Genomic DNA, 22,663 nt, shown 5'->3' with positions numbered 1-22,663 from the left:
CATTGGCATAATTTCTAAGGTTTCTGACTCATAATTTTGACACATTATGCCCCACTATAAAGTGATTCAGGGTTAAGAAGTCGCTGTCATTTCAGGTTTGTCTATGAGGCCACTTTATAAGTTCAAATTGTCGGTATTCTGCATGAAGCCAACTTGTGTTCTTTGCACTTGGCATACATGGGTGTAAGATTTAATTGAGCAGTTTTATGTAACTGACTGATATGTTCGGATTCCCTCTAAACACCAACCAAGATCTTGAAATGTACTTCAACAAGATCAGGACTTTACTAGTTGCCTCTATCTCCAACCTGCTGCCTACCAAAGATCAACGCTGGTTCATTAATCTATTTCAGCCTTTCCTTTTCTCCCACTATACTGATGTAAGCCTGGTACACACACAACTGTACACGTCTGACAGAGGTTAGTTTGCTACATGGTTATTCTTACAAAACAGACAAAAACACATCAAGGTAATTGTGTTTTGATCTCCGAAAATGATTTTCACTGGTGCAGGTTAGTTTGTTACACCGCTATTTCATCCCCCAGGCAGTCAGGAGTCCCCTGTCTGTTAAGAACATTAAGAAGCCTTACTGTCTCCTCGTCCGTCCCCCAGCCAAAGATCTCCATTGCCCCCTCATCGTCCTCCCCCTCACTGTCATCACTGTCGTCCGTATTCGACTCGTACTCCGATGCGATACCTGACTCACGAAACCTGGCAAAGTCCAGGCTGCCCAGAGATTTGACATCACGGGACAACAAAGATGTGTCCTCGGACACGTCGCGACCTTTGATCTCTGGCCTGTTGGTTTTGCAGAGAAGGGGAGGCGTGGGGAGTCGAGGAGGCGGTGGTCCCTGGAGGAAACGAAAACACTCCAGTTTGAGTAGACACTGGTCCCTACCTAGAGGACTTCCCAGGGTCCCGTTGGAGGATGAGAAGGCGTTACTCGTCCCATCGTTGGTGCCCAGTGCGGGAAAGTTAAGAGCAGAGACTTCTGGTTTCGGCGTGGTTGGGTCACAGATCACAGGAGGTATCGTAGACCTGAAGGTGATCTCCAGCAAACTGTCCTGAGATCCCACTAAAGAGAGACGAGGAAAGAAGGGGGAGAAAACGATGAATGAGCAAAGGGATAGATCCGCTGAAGAATAGATCAAACATAACATATTCCAACTGAGCCTTGATTTAAATTCATCTGCTGTCGTCTCTCCTCCAAAGGATAATGGCAGGAAAATGATTTAAAAGGCATAGATATCTTTGAACCGTTTGGTGGGTAGGATTTTAACAGAATCAGTTGCACAGTGACCGATAAATCAATTTGTGTTTTATATTGGGTACGCGAAAAAAACAAACATGTTTCAAAGTATTTCATCATCATCATGGACTCATCTTCGTGACATCTTTAATAAGCACACCGTTCAAAACAGAGAAATGTGCATTACAAGAATGCTCAATCTTTAAAGTGTCAAATGTGAACTCCTGGTTATCATGAAACATGGAGAACGTTGGGTTTTGCATGCTGTAAAGCTGCAGTCAACTTGGAAACAATTGTTACAAGTCACAAACAGAATCTAATGAAACATCCATAGTAAAGAGACAAGAAGTAAAAGATTCACCACAGAGTTCATGGGGATTAAGACTGTACGCTTTTGAAGAGAAACACATTTAGGACCCGAAGTTTATTCAAGAAAATTGCAGCGTAAGGGTCCAAATCAAGGCTAATGAGAAGTCTGCAAATATCTACATTCAATTAGTGGTTTTAGGCATTTCTGTGAACTTTGGTTTGGTCCATGGTTTTATCATGTTGACATAGCTGCTCTTTGACAGAACATTTAACTGTGGTTCCTGAGTAAAGTCCAAGTTGCATGATTGTCATGTCTGATATTCAAAACACATGACTGGATGTGTATTCCTCCAAGGAATTTCAACCTCAAGCATGGGATCCCTGCCATTTCTCTTCTAGCCAGACAGACCTCGTTTCATGCTGTAAAATTGAAGCAAATGCTGTAAAAAACAGGCTGTGAAATAGACCTCGATCATGCTGGGTACTTTCTTTTGTGAGAGCAGGAAAAGGACAGGAACTAATAAACCAATGAATGCTCCTTCCCATTCAGGGTTTTCAATAAGCTATGCTACTGTAGTGAGCTTGCAGGCACAATCCTAAACTGACACCTCAGTCACAGACAAAATGATTGATTTCATTATGTGTCCCATGTCAAAAAGTGTCTTAAGGAGGTATAGTTTAGAAAGGTGTTAGAAAGCATCTTTGGAGGGTAATAGGCTGTATAATAGTTAATTATGCTATAATTAACAAAATAAATGAAGAGAAGAGAAACTTTGTGTTTAAGAGGATCCAAAGAACACTATCCCCGACCTTGTACTAAACGACATTCATTCAAAACAGCCAACATTCAAAGTTGGCACTGACTTTGAACTACTCCCTCTACATCACTGAAATGTTGGCAGATAAGATAAAAGACCGCTTTTTTCCATGGTGACAATTGGAGGGCATGCAGGCCGGATTGCGACTGTCTGTCTGAATAGCTGATGAACAGGTTGCACAGCGTGTAGAGCTGAGAGGAAAGTGACAGAGAGGACACGGGAGGTTGTGGACGGAAGAATGCCGACAGAGTGGCGGTGAATGACAAACAGTTTGAGGGGTTGAAATAATATCAGAAACTGGTCTCATACCGCCACTTAGAGCTTCAATGGAGGTTTTCCATTGAGAAGAATATATAGATCTGAAGTACCCTCTGCTTGCATGAGTTTAAACTTTATGTCTTCTCTGTATGTCTGCTTCTTATTGCTCGAGGTCATTGTTAAGTGTGGCTGTGTGTTGGTGTGTGGAGATGTTTGAATGATGAATAGATTATCCCTAACAGTGGTAGTGTGTGTTGACCTGAATAAAGCAATTCAAGATGAGTGTTGCATCTTTGTGCTTCTCCCATGTCTGTTATTGCTATCATTGATGTAACCTCCACATATAAATCCATTTAGTCGCCACTGTTGGTTCGGATTTTAGACACTCAGTTCTGCGATGTTCACCTGAGAAATACTAAGAAGAAGGTTTGCCAGTACAATTGCTTAATTGCATCAAACGTTTTATACAATTACATTTCCACATCACCGCGAGTGTTTCAACATTTTCCTTATGCTGATGCTTTTTCTTATTTCCTTGTTGAAGCTAACCAACATCTTGTGTACAGAATTCTCTTCATTCATATCTGTCTTTTTGCTGCCTGTTCATAAACTTCTACTTGTTGACAGGGGTGCATATGTGTTTCTAAACTCACTGGAGTGTGGTCCAGACATTTTGGTCTCCAGCTCCTGGATCTGTTTAACCAGCAGAGAGATGTGCTGGAGCAGGTCTTTGTTCTGCAGCAGCAGCTGGTGGACTCGAGCCTGAGCCTCCAGGCGAGCAGTGGCCTCCGCACTGAGCTGGTCCTTCAACAGATGGACCTGAGTTCAGAAGGTAAAACATGAAGGGTTAGGAAATGGTGCCGAGTAGAGTGTATTCAAACTTTCTTATTCTCGGGTAAAGCTCTTAAAACCGCACAATTGTCCCTTATCTGAATTCTACAAACAGCAGTATTTAAAGGTGATTTGCACTTCAAACATCTTTTGCTTGCCAAGGAAATAAAAACGATAGATGGATAGATACTTTATTGATCCTGAGAGAAATTCAAGGCATCCAGTAGCAGTATACAAGACATGCAGGACACAAGACATGTCTTGGTGGTGCCGATGTGAGTGGCCGCATATCCAGTAGATAAATAGGTGAAATACATACTCCACCAAGCTTTCATTCAGCTCATGTTTTCCTTCATGACAAATTGCTCCGAGGGGAGCTTTTTGTTCATCTGTTACTGTTGACAAAACGCTGAATGAACCAAGGGCCTGCTGTGGAAGCCTCTTCATCAACTTTAATGTTGTTTATTACAGACTGAGAGTTAAGTTGACATTTGGGGAAAGTGTCACAAGCAGCAGAGAAAAATAATTAGACAACGGGATGAAAACAAACTTTAAGTATGCTGCTTATTTCTGTTTTTTTTTTTTTTTACCAGGTAAAGATGTAGATCTGGATTTACAGCGTGTCACCACAGATGTCACCAAATGCACCAATTAGTGTGCACGTAATGTTTTGTTAAAGGTCACATATTATCCTCCTTTTTAATCAGTGTAAATAAGTCTCAGAACTCCCCAAATAGAGAAGTCTTTTACTAAAAATCCACTCTGATCCTGTATTTGATCATGTCTATAAACGCCTCTATTTTAGCCCTGCTCAAAACAGGCTGTTTCTGTGTCTGTAGCTTTAAATAAGTAAATGCGCTGTGTCTGACCACGCCCCCTCTCTGGAAGGTGTTGGATGTGTCTGGATTTTGTGCACCAAGCCTGATTATTACTCGTGGAAAGGCAGACACAGAGGGCAGAACAAAAACCTAGCTGTGGGAGCACAATCCACCTGGGGGAGGCGCTACTGCCCTTTGTGATGTCATGAAGGGAAAATCTCCAAACGGCTTTTTTGAGCACACATTTTTTGAGAAGTGGAGCAGGCAGAAGACGGAGAGGATTCTTTGAATCAGGGGGTTTGTTGACAGACTAAGGACACATATAAGTGATCTAAAACCCACCCAAACATCTCGCTCCTCCTGCTACAGAAACTGAGTGTCTGTAGTTTTATCAAGAAAACATTGTGATTGTTGTGATTGTTGTTGATAAATGGGGTAAAAAAAGGAGTAGTGATGAGGGATAAGCAGATAACAGTAGTATGTATCAGGGAGGGACAGCACATGGCGAAGCAAGGAGGCTGCAGTGAGGAGGTCAACAAAAGGACAGAATAAATTCAGCTTAGTTTAGGTAATATGCAAAATATTCTGCATCATTTGTATAAAAGATAAACGGCTTCATGGGTTTATATTATAATGCACCCCCCCAAAAACAAACAAACAAACAAACAAACAAAAAAGAAGAAAAAACAATTATTATCCATTATTATTTCATCATAAATCTTTAAATACATGGGTAACAAAAAGATTAGAATTTCTGCAATTATCAATTATTTATAACATTTCTGTCAGTTAAAGTCGCTGGGGGCTCGAGTTGATCTCAGCTGTCATTTGGTGAGAGGCGGGGTCACACCCTGGACTGTTCACCAGTCAATCAAAGGGCTGAAATATAGAAACAGACAACCATGCTCACGTTCACGCCTACTGGCAATTTAAGGTCACCAATTAACCGAACAAGATTGTCTTTGGACTGTGGGAGGAAGCTGGAGAGACCCCACGCATGCACGGGGAGAACATGTAAACTCCACACAGAGACGCTCCTGTCTGACAGGGATCTGAGCGGAATCACTGATCAATGAGGATTCAGATGAACCGAGAAGGAGAAATGAAAAACACCTCAGATTACAGAGAAAAAAAACGCCATATAACAGGCTGACTTAGAGCACACATCAAAAAAAGTGTGGTTTAATGATGCTCTTGAAGAGCTCATATCTATTAAATATGAGAGAGGCACATGAACAGATCTCTCCAGCAATAAATAAGTAAACTCTTTTTAAATAAAATATTATTTTTAATGGGAAACACCTCAAAAAACATGCATTTAAAAATGTAACTCATTTCATCTATTATCTAAATAAATAATGAGACAAGAGGCAGTGGGAGCTGACTCAGCTCAGCGGGTGGCAGTGACTGATCAATTTCACTGTGTTTTTGCTGCGAGTCATTAATCAAAGCTCTGTCAAGAACATTCAGACAACACCTGAGTGTTTCTACAGTCAGAGAAAAACAGATCAATCAGGGTCAATGTGGTCAATATATGTGAAAACACACCTTATAAACATATGCATGAAGCTGAATTCAATGTCTGATGATCAATAGAGTGAGCACTGAGGCCGTCATCAGTAGTTACATCAGTTCCATGATGTAAACGTCATTGCCCTGCCTGCACACTCAAGCTAAATTTACCTGAACATTTTCAGCTGCGTTTGGTCGTCTGCACCTTTAACAGGAGGATGGCGGGAAAAAAGCAAAGAAGGGGAAAGAATGTGGCAGTTGTTTTTGCACCCAACGGTGCTTCGTAATCATTCAGCACAAAAACTGCAAACTACTCACATCACAGCTCAGACAGTTTTTAGCTCAATGGGCATTTTATGTATTTATTTTGATTATCTAATGCACTTAAAACAAAACAAAAACAAAATAGATCTAATGAAATAAAAACAGAAAGTATAATTAGTTAATATACAAAAAAAGGATATCTTTTGAAAGAAATGTGCTGGAGAAGTCAACTACACCCAAAGGGGCTTGTCGAGTGGCTCTCCCAATTGGTAACAAAAGCATTAAGTGTTACGTTCTCTCACCCTGCAACAGAGAATGACTTCACTTTATTATTTGCCTAGAGTCCTGAAGATAATAACTTTGGATGTCCTACATGAAATGTATTTTTCTTCATGTAACAATTCCATCAGCCAAAGGCAGTTTTCCCTTTCATACAATAACAAAAAAAAACCATGGCTGTTTTTGCAAGACATTTTCATGCAAAAGAAGCCAAACGTTTCCTGGTATCAGGAGATGTTTATGTTATTTTTTTAATTCTAATATTTGATATGTGATCTCTTTAAATAAAAACACAAACACAAGCCTACTTGATCCTGTAATGACTTTGGTGTTTGTAGGTTGCCTATAACATTTTTATGACACAGTAGCAGAGCTGCATGAGGATCACCCTCATGCAAGCTTAATGCTTCTGTCTGCAGCTGTGGGCAATAAAACACAGACTCTATTTCAATTAAACACTGAAAGGATAAAACTTCTATTACTTTCTGTTCCAGTTTATATTCCACAGTCTTTCCAGCAGCAGTGACTCTCTGCTTTCTTCAAAGCCCTCTCTGAATCAGATGTTTGAGGCCCCACCTCCGAACACTTTCTCACACCTCCTTCTCTGAGATCATAATCGCATTCACCGACTTCAAAAGGAGAAATGTTCAAGGTTTGAAATGAAATCAGAAGAAGGATTCAGCAAATGAAGAATGAGTTTATGAATGATATTCTGACATGAAGCGATGGCTTTCAATGCATTTATGAAGCTTGACCCTCGACTTTGAACATGGCCACGCAGGACTTCGGCAGTTTAATCGAGGGAAAGGTACAACAAGGAGTGTTGAAGTTGTTTAAATCTTTTACGCAACACAAGTAGTGGAGATTATTATCATATTGACTGATAGACCTGGGTTAGAAACAGTCATTGAGCTGCTCTCTTCAAATGACTCCTTTGACTGAAGCAGTCATTTAATGACAATACACCTGCACAGCTACTATTGTCTACTGTTGAGGCATGTCTTATTAAAGTGGTTCCCAATCTTTAGTCCATGGAGCATGAAGGAGGCCCTACTTGTATCGATATGAACTGACCCAGCTGAGGACCCTTACCATACCAAAATCAACAGCATTTTAAATTGTTTTCAGAGATTTCGTCCCAACAGAACAGTCCTCCACACATAAGCTCTTTCACAATGACCTCTACAATAACTATCCAGTAAATCCCATTATCTGAATTAATATTTGCAAATCTAATGTGGAAAAGCTAAACGTAGACAAAGACTCACTTTGACATTGAAATCTTTGGCACCCCCTGTAGTTACAAAATAATCCAGTCAAACTCAGAGATTGTTCCTTTTGAAACATTAGCTTAACATAAGGGATGATCGATGTAGCTATCCATAATGAGCCTTTAGCAGAAAAACAAACAAACAAGCAATGTACCACACACCAGACTTTGTAGACCGAGGTTTCACACCCAGAAGTTTCCTTCTCTTTCTTTTCCTGCTGTTTTATCTTCAGTTAAACATTCTGAATCCTGATTGTACATAAAAATCGATCACAATCACCAGAGTGCGTCTGAACAGGTGCACAGCAGCTACCCAGGACACAAGTGGGCTGTAAGAGTCGACCAGAGAGCCGTGAGTCACGAGGCCTCACGGTCAGGAACATGTCATAACTCCTTACAGCCCCCTCGTCTCCCATTTCAGCCTGATGTGGAAACACAGAACTCGTTACCGTGGCAGCACGGTGGCTCTCGGCTCTTGACGTCAATGGTGACACAAACTAAAGGACAAACTACAAAACAAAGAGTAAATGGTCATTGAACAAAAGTCTAAGGTCACCTCAGGATTTTCAAACACAGCTGTGTTCTTTAGAAAAAGTTTCAGAGAGACCTTCAGGGTTTTCATATTCTGTATGACTGATTTAAAGCAGATATTTCGATGGATGTCGTCTGTTTTGCTGCGATGCTTGTTGGTTGTATTCCTCGAAGACTTAATGATGACGCTTAAAGATGTACTCGCTAAAATGTCTAATCCAAGTGTATGTCCCTTTAATAATTCTTGCTCTGTATGCTTTTATACAAATTCAATTTCATTTTTGAATCGTCCTGTGACTGACTGTTCAACAGTCAAGGTAATACAAATAAAACAAGCTTTTTGACAAATAAGGGAATGAGTCGCACAAAACAACAGTGTTTATTGCTATACAAAGGCTATGAAGAAAGCCGAGGAGTAGACACTTTTTGAAAGCATGTTTTTTTTGAGCTACAGCAACATTTTTAAAGAACTCTTTCTTTGGCAAATGTGAAATCAAACACATTCTAACCATAACCCTTTTTGAATGACCATGGGTGACCCTGTTCTAGGGCGGGTCTAACTCTAACTCGTGAAATCCATATTTTGTCAGTGTTCTTTACTGGAAATGGAAAGTTTTTTATTTCCAGCCCCAAAGTCATATCACAAAAGCTGTTTTCACAGACGCACTCCTGAGCAATTTGAGAGATGGCAGACTGGCCCTTTAATCCTGCTGAGGTGGTTCTTCACACACGCACCTCAGCATGGGAGGCTACATCTGTTGGACAGGAGGGGGCGTGACAAGACACGACTTAAAAGGCATGACACGGAAGTGACAGACAAAAAGAGTCGTCACGAGAGGGTATAGTGAGCATCTTTGCCTGTGTATCAAATGTTAAACAATGTGAGACAATGTGAAGAAAAGTGAGGAGAGACAGACTTCCTGCAGAAAAAGAACTTCAGAACGTTCAGACACTAAAGCCCAGATTTCCTCTGCTGCATAGCCAGTGTCAGTGGCGTGTAAATGTGTTTGAATGGAATATAAGTGACAGGCAGCTGGGTGTTATTGTAGCACCCTCTGCCATCAGTGTGTGAATGTGGTGTGAATGGGTGCATTCACATACACAGTAGTTTATTGTTCTTTGTTTTCCTCCCCTCGTGCATCTGTCTCTTCCCTTTAGTCTCTCCCTATGAAGTTTCTCTGTTTTCTATTTTGGACTTGTTTTCAGCATGTTTCTGTCATAAAGACTCATCAGTTGCTCCTCACTGTAATAAGAAGACAGTGGAGCAGAAAGAGACTGAAGATGAACTCAAAACTCAAAGCCTCCGTCTCGAGGCCGGCCTCCTCCTTCCTGTCCGATTTGACTTGCCAAAAAGTGTGGAGGAAGACATCCATCTGCTTTCATTATCCTTGCACTTAAGAACAAATGGAGGTGATTCCAGACTGTGCTGGGGCCAGGCCTCCTCTGCAGACCTCATTTGTTAAGACTGCCACGCTGATGATGACTTTGGTGGTGTAATTTACAGCTGACAGGATCTTTTCTCCAGCTACAGAAAAGCCGAGCTTAGCTTGGACATACGCTGCCCTCGCTCACTCCTCTAATGGCACATCAGACGCTCCTGCAGGGCCTATACTGAGGCTTTGGGAGCAAGTGGCCCATTTGTCCTGATGCTGTCCGTGATAAGTGTCTCACGGAGCTGCTCCGGCTGGTGAAAAGGCACTGACTAATTTCATGCAGACACAGCAGTGAACAAAGCTAAATAAGGCACACTATAAAAAAGCTTTGTAATTAAAAGGTTCAACAGACCTTGACTTTGTTGTCTGGATATTTGACCGAAAAGTAGCAGACAAAACAGAAAGTGACATTTCTGATCTTGATTCTCTCGAAAGTAAATTTTTTGTATCTATATAAATTAAAAATACACAAGTTGTCTTATTTCCTTTAAAATAACACATGATAGATTTATTTTGTGTGATTGTTCTATTGCCAACCTGCGAGTCCAGCCTTCAAGCTGTGAACAGGTCTTGGCAAAAATAAAAGGACAGGTGATGCAGTCATCAGATCGAAGGACCAGGAGGGGCAATAGCTTTGGACTATTCTAGTATACACATGAAAAAAATGACGAGTACCAGTACTGCATCTTCTTTCTCTTTAAAGTTGTTTGCGTAGTCTTTGTAGTGTGTTTTTCCTTCCTTGGTACATTTGTATTCTGTTACTGTTGTCTACTGCATACGACTGCAAGAACAAATAAAGGAATTCCTTCAAATACTATGAAAGCCCTAAGAGGACATGGAGCCATCCGTTTGGTTTTACTTCATTTCCTGGGATTAGGTTTAAATGTCATTTTCATCTCGTTTGTCTCGTTGTCTCGGGGTTACAAAGCTTGTTTTCAGTGGAGTTGTTTTTTTGTAGTTTTCTTGAAATCTCAAGATATGAGATCGTGGGAATAACCATTATTGGCATCCCGAGATAACAAGACAAAATGAAGCGGCACCTTGAGGAGACAACCAACTTGCTTGTTTTCAGCTATCAGGGGAAAAGAGTGTAAATAAATGTATGTATGTTCAGGTATCGTGTAAAATACAAGATTTGCAACACCTGTACAAGCTACATCAGCTCTTTATAACACTGACCACTACATACTTACAACGTATTGATTTCTTTACACTTTCTAATTCGATATACAAAGGTTTAACAGGCACAGAAATTGTGATTAAAACAATTTGTATGAGCAACAAAGTACACACGTTTCTTCCCCTTAATCCTGTTGATCTTTTGTCCTAAAGATATTGGCAGCTGGAATCAGGGCTCACCCTCGAGGGTGAACACTTCGACCACTGAGCATTAACGTTTCTCTTTCTTAACCCCCTGCTCTCGTTACAACTCCCACCTACTGCTAGGGACAACGTTGTCCCCAGCCCTGATTCTGTGTTTGAAGTATGATGCAGAATTAAGACTAAAGAAAGTCCTGATTTGTGCCACAGGCTGTATAGAAGGAGCTCTGGTAACAACATAAATCAGGGGAACTGGCCTCTGGTTTTCCTCCTCCTGTCCACAGGAACTCATCTTTCTCCACAAATTGGTTTGAGGACAGGCGTAGTTAACTGTTCTGTCATGAAATAAATGCAGGAATAGACAGCCATGAAGACAACGATTTTAGTGTAAATCCACATAACGGTGACTGGCAAACCAGACCATCTGACAGTATAACAATCCCACTTGTAGGTCACAAGTCAAAAAATTAGGGATGAAATTGTTGACGCTCCTTTGAAAACTTGAAGCGAGACGCTCTAACCCTTCCTAACTGAAGCGGCACCCAGACAAAGAGCCAATTAAAAAGGTGCTCTCCTTGCGTTTTAGTCGAGTTGGTCCCTTGACAGTTCACCTGCAGCTTCCCAGTGTTCTCTGCCTCTTATCTGAGCGTCACCAAATTGAAGGAGCTTCAAGCTACTCAAACGACTCCTTCAAGCTTTAATTAGGCGCCAGCATCGCTCTTCAAATTTTACTGCTGTCATTGTTCAAAACTGTTCCCCAGAACAGAAGAGAGCAGAACAGCCCAAGGACACGTTTTCATCTTCCAAGCTTCTTCTCTTACAGCAATTTAGCAAAACGCATCTCTCGAAAACTCTTTTGAACATTAAATTCAGGGATTGCATAAAGCGCCGTCTTCCTTCTTGGTTTCACACAAAAGTGATTAAGGCCACGATGAGAACAGACAAACTTTGACTGTATGTTTATAACTCAAAACAAGTGAAACGTCATGTTTTAAGACTTCAGGATCAATGCAATGCAAACAAGTTCTTTAATCACTAGAGAGAGCTTAGTAACTACCACTCAAACCGCATGTGAGACTGCATGTGGAGACCAAATCGGAGCGTTAAAGAAAAAACATCAGGAAGTGGTGGATCAACCTTCTAATCTTGTAAAATTGCTCCTAAAAAGTGGGAATAAAGCAGTTCAGAGGATTTCTCTATCAGACATGAAAGTAAACCTGTAAACAGTGACTCTCTCTTTTGGTGTGAGGGGATTAGGACTCCACAGGCCTTGTTGCTGAGGATGTACTCTTCACAGAGGATTACCATCATCGCATTCCCGGCCCACGCCAGGAACCTTTTGATGAGGCAGTGTTTGAAACCCCTCCAACACTGTGATGTCTCTGTTCTTATCTCAGTTTTTGGAAGTGTAAAACGAAGGGGTGGATGATTGTTTTGCTGGTGAAAAGATACGGAAACTGATAGAAATGCACTTAATGCTTAGCACTGGGGTATGAGAGAGCAAGCAACAGCAAAGTGAGACAGAGAGAGAGAGAGAGAGAGAGAGAGAGAGAGAGAGAGAGACAGAGAGACAGAGAGAGAGAGCGAGAGAAAGAGAGAGAGAGAGAGAGAGGGAGGGAGCAAAAAATGAGAGCAAAGCAAAAAGATTGAACAGAGCGGTGATAGACAAGGGAGATGAAAGAGAAAAGGCAGGTGGAGGAGGCAGGGGAAATGCTTGGAGGGAAGATGCGAAGGAGAGGAAAGCAATACAAGTTCGAAAGTAGGTTCAGTAATTTAGGAGTTAAGGAAAACAAAATAAGGACTTAAGGAAAGATCATTAAAAAAAGACACAAAGGCAAATGTCATTAGGCAATGATAGAGCTTATCTAACTTCATGAACCATCTCCACCTTCACTCAGCCCTGGATGAGACGTGGATAAGTGTTGGCAAGCTCGCTAAATGACCACCATATTAACTCTGACTACTGCTCAGGCTCTGCAGCAGAGGTCATCGAGGGAATACAGCGGATCCTCTGGCTGGGTTTGTTAACACAGTCTCAGGATGTTGTTTCATTTTCAATGATCCTAAACTGGCCTCTTTTTTTTGCCTCTGAAACCTGGAAGAAACGTCAGAATCGTTGGCCTGGTTAACATTATTATTGTCCAGCGTCTAAAGTGTTGTCGTAATTGAAATCGGTTTTGGTCTTAAGACCGACTTGATCTCGTCTCTGAATCCAAAACCTTTTGACTATGTCTTGTCTCGGTCTCAGACTGGGCGGGCTCTTTCAAATCAAGTCAAGACCACTGAAAGAGCACTCTGGTCTCGGTATGTCTTGGTCTCAGTTAGTGTGGACTTGACTGCATCACTAGATTCTACTTTTGGCTTCTGGTCTCTTTGCATTAATGATGTAAGTCTGTTCTAGACTGGGCATTTGTTGTTTTGTTTTGGTGGCATCATTGAAAACAACTTACGACAGAACTGCCGTCCAATCTGTAAAACCACTTGGGGGAGCTAGTGTTGGAAGTGATCAAATGATGACTGAGCTGGAGTGTTTGTGATCCTGTGAAATGTTGTCAACAAACAGTCGAGACATTTCAAAAGCCAGAAGAGTAACAAGAAAACAACGTTGGCCTCTTTTCTGGAGTGAAACTGAGGAAAAGTCACTGGGGAACATGTTTTGCTTTGTGCTGGAAAAAAAGTGATGGGCTCTCAATAACAAACACAAACATACAGATGCCCAGATACGGTAATATCATAGAAGTGAGTACTCACTCTCTAAGTCTTTATCTTCACCCGGAATTGGCATCACAATTTTACAGAATGAATCAGCCTGTTACTTCTTACTGTTTGACCTTAAGTGGTGAAGGATGATTTTTCCCCTCATTACAGCTGGTTAGAAGCAGCCCCGGGCAAGTTAAGTCTGACCTGTCTGAGCAACTTTATGTGTGAGAAGACTCACCAACAGTCCAAACAGTCTCTTTAACAAGAGGACAGAAAGTCCAGACACTTTATCAGTTGAAGATAAATGCTTTTCATTCCTATGTGCACAAACATCATGCCGCCCCTGCAGAAGTCAGAGTGCCTGCCCAGTCAAAAGAAGTCTGGATCTGCCCCTGCTCAGTGTGTCTTTGAGTGTTTGTTTTCAAAGTTTTTGTCCAATGAAACATGTGAATCGTCTTGCATGACCATATGTGTGTGACAGTGTTTTCACTGATGTCAATCATCACGGAAGTTCATAGTTGTCCAGTAAAAAATGGTTTTAATGGGTTTTTTTGTTGAAATCTTTTAAAATGTACTTGATTCGAGAAATATAACCGAGAGAGCAATCTGCATAAAACATTTTAACTTTTTAAACTTATTGAGATGCAGAGGGATAGTTATTAAAGCAGCTCAGACAGGTCAGCCCCTCTGTGGAAACCTTTACTAAATGGCAAAAGAGCCAAGGTCACACAAAACCACCTCAGGGTAGAACCAAATCATTTGAAATATTCCACTTCAGGTGAAATACTTCCAGAGCTGTTCAACGATCTACAGCAGAGTCCCCCCCCCCCCCCCCAGCAGCGAAACTGACCTCCGGCTTTCTCAAAGTAGAAATGATGATTTTTTTGTTCGGGTACGATCAATCTAAATGTGAGTGCTGTCAGTCGTGGCCACAGTCTGTCTGACGTTGTTCGAGGTTGAGACAGAGGCTGCTCCAGTGTGACAGACGGTTTCATCAGGACCCCTGTGTCCGTCTGAGGAAGCTGTGAGACGTCTGTGTTTAACTGACTGGGACACTTTTGGGTCAGGAGTTTGCATGAGAAAATGTGTTAAGTTGTGAAATTGCAGTTTCATGTCTCGAGGCCGGCAGCAGGCTGACAAACTGCATATGGGTGTATGCGCGTGTTGATTAAGCTCATATGCCTGAAGCCACCGCTGTCACACGCCACTTCTATCTCTGCAGCCGCTCAGGCTCCGTGATAGAGGCTTTATACTGACTTGAACTTGCAAATAACTTTTTAAGTGAATTCACTTTGTGAATGATTCCTGAGTTTTTCCAATTGATCTTGTGTCTTTTTTTTGCATGCAGCGTGGTCATGGTTGCTATGTTTCTCATTTAAAAGACAAACTTGTTTGTGTTGGGATAAATTGCCGCCTATATCCTGTTGGAGTACAGATCGAAGTAGAATTGATTTACTGAATTAGATTAGACATTAAAATCACAGGGTCAGATTAGGAGATCGATCTAAATGTGAGTGCTATCTATCTATCTATCTATCTATCTATCTATCTATCTATCTATCTATCTATCTATCTATCTATCTATCTATCTATCTATCTATCTATCTATCTATCTATCTATCTATCTATCTATCTATCTATCTATCCATCCATCTATCCATCCATCCATCCATCCATCCATCCATCCATCCATCCATCCATCCATCCATCCAGCCAGCTATCTATCATCCATCCATCCATCCATCCATCCATCCATCCTCTATGGTTGCAAAAGCAACAAGACGATGCATCACTGACTTAGTTATAATGCAGCCGGCAGTATTCAAGTGGACTCAATTTAAGCTGTGCAACTTCATAAAAGAAACACTGCAGCCAGTCTCACGGTTCCCACGGCAACATACATACAGTGAAGTCAAGGTTAAAGTGTCACTTATTATGCTAATGCCCGTCACCTTATCAACAGACATTGATTCTGGGTAGCAGACAAATCTGGGTTGCAATCTCTATGAAATACATAACTCTATGAACCTAATTTATCACACAGTCAGATTTATAGCTGCAGTGGAAGGTTGCAAAAGAAGTTCATAAGACGTATTATCGGATTTGTTTAATTAACTGTGCGTGCTCCATCACAGATACTCTGTTAATGCCTAAAACCTGTCCTGCTGCTACTTGGTAAACGCAGCAGAAATGTCCCGCACAATCTATAAAATATGTAAGACTTTACAGCTCAGCTCAAATTTGATTTACTCCACTTCGACTTTGGTCATTTTCCAATAATAGAAAAAAATAAACAAAATACTGTGCCGAAGTAATCATATTAAAAGGGTGTTTTGTGTGTGAGATGCACCTGTGCCACAGCCACTTGTGTCTGCTGCTGCTGCTGCTGGAGCTGCTGCTGGAGCAGCTGGATCTGGTGGTGGACAGAGAGAGGGGCAGGTGGTGGCAGCGCACTCGACGCAGGGAGCAGCATCCGGGGGCTGGCGATCAGCAGCGAGGCCTCCTCTGACGGCTGAGAGAGAGATAGAGATAGAGAGAGAGAGAGAGAGAGAGAGAGAGAGAGAGAGAGAGAGAGAGAGAGAGAGAGAGAGAGAGAGAATTTTTTTTTAAGTTAATAGGAGCTGATTATACATTTTGCAAAGAGCGACAAAAAAGAGTAATTTTGGAGCACATTTTCAGAAGATAATTGCTGCCTTGAAAGAACTTTAACTGCACAATCCAACAAATTATTATTATTAATCTTTGCCTATTTTCTGCTGCTGGCTAAAATAATTCCACTTTAATTCAAATCTCCGTTATTCAATTTGGCTCTTAATTTGCAACATTTTGGCAGAAAGTTTTACAACACAAAGTTCCCCTGAAAGTAAAACTCAGAACATCTACTGTGTCAGTTTTTCCAAACTTGTGCAGAGAAAAAGGTTAAAAGTTTGAGGATGATAACAGTAAACATAATCAGGACGAGAAAATCCACAAAAAGCCTTTGAGAATAAGCCGTCGTCACCAGAAGTGTCTATATTTGAAATGTCGACTTGTTGATGAATTAAACCGGTGTGAAACGAGCGGTACTGAGAATACAGATCAGCACCAATGAAAGTCTCCACTTAGACAATAATGAGCTCTGGGAATGAGTTTCTCCATCATCTAACGCCATCAGGCATCCTAATCGTTTCATGGCTTGAATAGCCAGTGCCATACTGTGCTCTCTCCATCATTCTACCAGGAGAAAACATGGTTTGATTCTGCCGATATGGTGCCTTTACTGTGGCTGAAATAAAGCATAATACCCTTTAGTCATGAGGGTTGACTTTCAGTCAACGTAACGTCGGGGTTCGAAGCCTCTATTGACGAACCGCTACATCCCGCCCACCTGTCAATCATGTCAGCTACGTCCCTGACTATGGAAAACACTTGTCATTTTCAAAATAAAAACAGAACATTGAAAAAAAAAAAAAAAGCCCTCCCCCCATACAGTGTGTGTCAGTGATGACAATAACTAATCAGATTTTTTTTTTTTTATCAGGCTGTTAACATTTTTATTTATGTCAGCCTCATGTGGACACTCAACAAACTCCAGGATTTTGCACTTCCCCATCAGCTTCATTCTTCAAAACCGGAAATAATGACTGGTTGCCACTTGATTAAAGCACAATGGAACCTTTTGTGGAACACACACTATAATGCCCTTTGTTTAAATGTTCTCCTTATTCACTTGGAATGACCAATCACTCAAGAAACGAGTGAAATGAACAGCAGGGTTGTTGGAAAGAACAAAAAGGCACTTTCAAGTTGTTTTTAAGACTGGGGTTCAAAACACACGGGAGCTTGGTAAAAAAACAACAGCAGGTGTCAAACGACTTTTGCCAGCTGTTTTAAAAAAGCAGAGAGGGTCGAAGGCATTTCCAAAGCGAATACATGTTTAAGGCTGTGAGTGCATACTAGAGGTAGAGGATCTTGGGTTGCAGTGTGAAATAAAGTCCTCCAGCCTTGTTACAATGTGCACATAGTCCTTGACTGGTGTGCATGAGCAGTGATTGAGCACAATTAACCACTGGTGCCGCGGTTCATTTCGACCTCCCGTGAAATGTAAAGCTTTCTCACGGTGACAAATATCATAAATCATACATCTCTCCTAAAGTCACCAATTTGATTTGGTCTTATAGTCTTGTGTTTTTAAATCAGGAGCTGTTTATTAACTTCTTTGTTGCCTTTTATTTTGCATTGCTTTCCTCTTTTTTTGTTCAATGTTAAAAACACTACATGCTCACCATCTGATACAGAAAGTTCTAAACAACACAAGATGGACCAAAGTATAACCTGCACATACTGTCAGTTCTAAATAAATGACTGTAAATTGAACCAGGACCTTCTGTTTATGTTCACGAGTATGAGTATGTGAGTAAAACTCAAACTGAAACCCTGACTCCAAAAAACTGAGGTAAGAATCTAACCATGACCTCTGAGAAAGCATCACACCCTCGTCCCAGACTGAAGTGAATTTAGCAGTAAGCAATGAAATTGAAGTCGATTGAGGGGAGACAATGGGAATAAGCTGTGGTTTTGTTTCTGTGATTTTTCCCCTCTCTTATTAGAAACGAAGCAAACCTTGAAACTAATTGCAACAACAATTGTAATTTGTTCCAATTCAACAGAGACCATCAGCTCTGGTGCAAAAGCAAGAATAATGAAGATGAGACAAGCTGTGAGTGGTTGCTTGCTTTATGAATAACAAACTTGAGCAGCTACTGATATAAATTTGTTTTCTCCAGCTTAGTTAGATCCACAGCAACAGGTTGCTAGCCGACGTCCAAATCTGAACAATAAGGTTTGTGACTGAGCCCAGGAAAAAGGTGCTTAAAGTGACCGGAGTTCCGACGCAGGATGTGGTGTACAAACAGGTCGACACCTGATTAAATTGAACCTGAAACCGCTTAAAGGAACTGATGCCAGAACGCCTCACCATCTGTCGCTCCTTCTGGTGACACGCCGACAATGTCAACGCACGCTCAAACACATACTACACGAGAGAATGAATGACTGATGGCCTGTCTGAGCCGGAATCTTTTAGTTAATTAGAAAATATCCTCCAAGTCGACAGGTTGTTTGGTGCCTTTCACATCGTAACATAATAGCAAGGCAGGAGTCTCTTCAGTCTTTGTGTGTGTGTGTGTGTGTGTGTGTGTGTGTGTGTGTGTGTGTTTGAACTTGACTGCTGAATTATTCCTGTACATTTTTACGATCCCATCAAATGAGCTCACTTTCTCTTGAAGTGTCTCTTTAAAGGGACACGCAGTTCAGTGTTTTACATACCGACACCTTTAATGACACTCAGCCTGCTCAGTAAATGATAATTAACAGGATTGCCGTCTTTGCTTTGAAACAGTAAACACTTTCAGACCACAAAGGAAACTTCTTCAAATGGAGAGGAGACTGATATGATTCAGCGGCTACACTAACTGGGAGAAACACTCTTAAGTGCTGTGGACACTGAAAACATTCTCAGCTTGGGCAGAATAGAAAGTACTGAGAGAAGTAAACAGACTGTGAGCAGAACCAGCTGAATAAGATACAAAAAAATAAAAAGATTCATGAATCCTTTCACAAACGTTCTAGCCGAAATCAACAACATCATCCCGAAGAAAATCAGTATGTGGCTGGTGCAGGAAGTTTAAACTCTGCTCAAAGTGAATGATGTCACCAGCCCCTCCAACTTCCTTGAGTTACATGTTTTAGACTTGTATCTGCCGTGTTCACACATTCACCCACCATGGACGTAACACAGAGGTTATACAAAAAGGCTGGTGGGAAAAAAAGTCTGCATACATTTTGAGTATGCAGCGAGACATACTGTATGCAGCTCGCTGGGACAATGTCTGATATTTTCAGGAGTGCATGTGTTTGTGTGAAAGGGGCTGAAGAGTCTGTCGGCAAACCCTTTAAAAAGCCCACTAACACAAACATACACTGTATCTGTAAATTAACTGATTTAGTCTTGTGGAATATGAAGCCAATGTTTAAGTTCACAATCAACTATAGTTCCACTAAACGTTATGTGCACCACCAGACAACACCCTCTGGGTCAAACCGTCTTTTATTTATTTTATTTTTTTTTTTTACAAAGATATTTGACCTTGGTCTGACCTGAATGACAGCAATCCCCAAGCACTATAAAGTCATAAAATACTAAAACTGCACAGGAGATTTGATGGCAATGATTCTTTGGAAAAACCTGACACAGATGGTTTTGGTGTATGAAAAAGTCATGGCGGACGTTAAATAAGGCAAACGAATTCATAAGAAACACCTCAGTGCTGATGAGATCCATCTGCAGAGTTGGTTAACTTGCAGATTTGATGCAGGGTGGATGACCACGTTAATTAACTGACATGATCGATTGATGCATGAAAAAATGATCCAAAGTGATCCATTTTCATTTTGTGAGACAAAAAAAAGGAAGACAAGCGAGAAATCCAATCTGATGATTTTATCTGTAAAAAAAGAAGCCCACACACACACACACTCATAAACACTCAGTGAGCAGTTTGTTTGGTGAGGCTTGAATATTCAAACACTTTGAGCTGTTTCCGAGCTTTGTTTACTGTACAGAATGAGAAACAACAAACCATTTACTATGAATGCTTAACTTGTTTACTGCAGTCTAAGCCAATTACCAAAGACAGCAGAGAAGAATATTCATGCTGAGTTAAAGAGGGCAAAGAAATGTTCCTCCACTGAAATTCCTCTCGATAACTGCTCGAGTCTGGCATGCCTGAGAAAAGTTTTTACTTCCACATTATTGCAGGTTCTCAGGAGACAGCTGGAGTCCCCCTTTATCCTTTTAGCCTTCAGTTATACTCGGCGAGGGACAAAAAGAGGTGAGAAAGACACCAGAGCACCTTTCACACATGGACTGCTGACATTTTTAGGATCATTTAAAGACACTCGGGGCTTGACATTTTCAGGAATTGTCCTGTTGCTCATGCACCAACCAGCAGTAAATGATTTGGGTCAGACCTGAAGTTCTCTGGGTTTTTTTTGATGAGGGATGGTGGCTTGTTATAATGCATGCAAGGGGAGGAGTCTTCTATCGTCATTTGTCTTTTTGTGTTCATTTCTACAAAATGTAAAAGAAAGGACGACTGAGGTGAGCAGTAAAAAAGTGTGAAGCAGAGACATCACTTGTGGTCAATGTGTCAATATGCTAGCCCCTTTTACATAGCCTGTTTAAGCCGGGACTTTTCCACCACTGTTAAGCCTTGCGGTCAATGTAAATGTGATGAAGGCATTGAATGGTGAAGATGTTCCACTGCTGTAGTGGCATCAGAGGCATCACAGGTGAAACTGCATCACTGTAAACGCTGGAGACGGCAGGGCGGAGCATCAGTGTGAGTATCAGTGAGTATGTTCGTAGCTCAGAGTGATTACACTGAGCGCCTGTCATGCTTCTGCAACGCTGTATCACAAAATCACTATCTCAGTGTAAAGGTACAAATGTTTTGTGATGGCAGATTAATGATGGAGTCTTGCAACAGAACCGTTACAGTGAAATACTGTGAAAGGATCATGTCCTGCACCATCACACATCGGCTAACCCAGGCCTGCACAGACATATTTGGGGGGTTGAGCAGATTTGGGAAGGGTTGGCCATTTCACACATGCAGCACTGGTCTATTCTCAGGACCCACCATCACTTCTGTCATAGTGAACATACCCACTGGAAATATCTTTGCAGCCCTCTTTTGGGTCCCAACCCACCAGATGAGAAACACGAGTATAGAGAGGAAAGGGTGAAGGGAGACAAGAAGGAAAAGCAAGATAGATGTCACAGGAAGAAGGACGCTTTCTATTTCTCCTCCTCCAGCTCTGATTGCATTCGCTGCTTTCTGTCTGTCAAACAGATTATTCCCTCCCACACAGAGACAGACTCACCAACACTGGGGCAATAAAACACCCAGAGGTTAGACAGCTTCTGGCTTCTTTCGCAGCCAACCGCTTTAGTCACCGCAGAGTCACAACTTTATCAAGCGCTCCCATGAAACAGCCTGAAGGATCACTCAGAAACATCAGATCGCACCATCAACTGTAAAAGTCATTATAAAGTTGTAAGAGCAGCGGAGGGATGGTCTTATGAGGATGAATGTTAGCATCTTACGATTTAATACCCTCGAGTTAAAATTCCCTACTTGTATGAATAAACAAGATAGAGCGGTCCCTCACCATGTTGGACTCCATGACAGTATGTAACATTTAAAAGAGGAGAGAAAATACAGAGAAGATACAGCTGCCACATTAAGATATGTGACTTTTAAGTGTGGCCAAACTATATGAACAAACGTACCATATACATGTAGTCAAAACACTGCAGGAATATTCTGCATCCGTGATTTAATTTCTTAACCTCTGTTCTACATTAACAACAGACCATATAATTACTATCAGTATGTGAACAGTCACAACAGCTCCGTTTCCACCAAGCGGTCCGGTATGGACCAGCACAGTATGGTGCGGTAAAGCCTGATCATGTTTCCGTTTCCACAGCCAACCCGTGCCCTATTTGGTAGGCGGTGTGTAAGCCGGATGCCAATTGCCGTGTCAGCTACGTCATAGCATCACATTATAGCAGCTAGCAGCTAGCCCGCTACTAAATTCAAACTAAACCAATGATGGAAGACATCCAGCAGTTCACCTACTTTGTCATTGACATGAGGCTCCATTTTACATAAATGCAATCCATCTATGTTTCAGACAAAGGCTGTTTGCCGCCAGGAGAAAAACAGACGAATAAACAATCGACTGTTTATTTAAACATGGCGGGGTTGAGCTCGCAGCTGTAGCATGGGAAGGGACGATTCTTTCGACCAATCAATGGACTGCAGTGTTTTGCTCCACCTTTTAGGGTCGGATCAATACACTTGGCACCCCAACAGAAGGGTCCCAAAAAGTAGGATGGTACGGGTCGGTAATTTGGGAATCTTTCCCGGCTTTAGTCGATGGAAACGCCACAAAATTCGTGCAAAACTGAGACGAATTGATCTGAACCCACAAGGTGTGAGGTATTTGGGAGTATGATATT

At 41.5% G+C, this 22,663-nt stretch overlaps 1 protein-coding gene across 2 annotated transcripts in view; it reads right to left on the bottom strand.

Moving 5' to 3' along the window:
• LOC306828782 (carboxyl-terminal PDZ ligand of neuronal nitric oxide synthase protein-like) overlaps positions 1-22,663 on the bottom strand; it is a 155,103-nt gene that overhangs the window by 28,957 nt on the left and 103,483 nt on the right. For both annotated transcript variants that reach the window (XM_079351435.1, XM_079351436.1), the window contains exons 8-10: positions 15,944-16,105; positions 3,289-3,454; positions 900-1,076 (exon numbers count right to left, since the gene is read on the bottom strand). In XM_079351435.1, the coding sequence (XP_079207561.1) occupies positions 900-1,076; positions 3,289-3,454; positions 15,944-16,105 (505 nt within the window). The remainder of the gene's footprint in view (positions 1-899; positions 1,077-3,288; positions 3,455-15,943; positions 16,106-22,663) is intronic.

The sequence above is a fragment of the Symphodus melops genome, assembly GCF_947650265.1.
Source record: "Symphodus melops genome assembly, chromosome: 8".
NCBI lineage: Eukaryota > Metazoa > Chordata > Actinopteri > Labriformes > Labridae > Symphodus > Symphodus melops.
The sequence above is the reverse complement of the archived record's forward strand: the minus strand, read 5'-3'. Positions and strand labels throughout refer to the sequence as shown.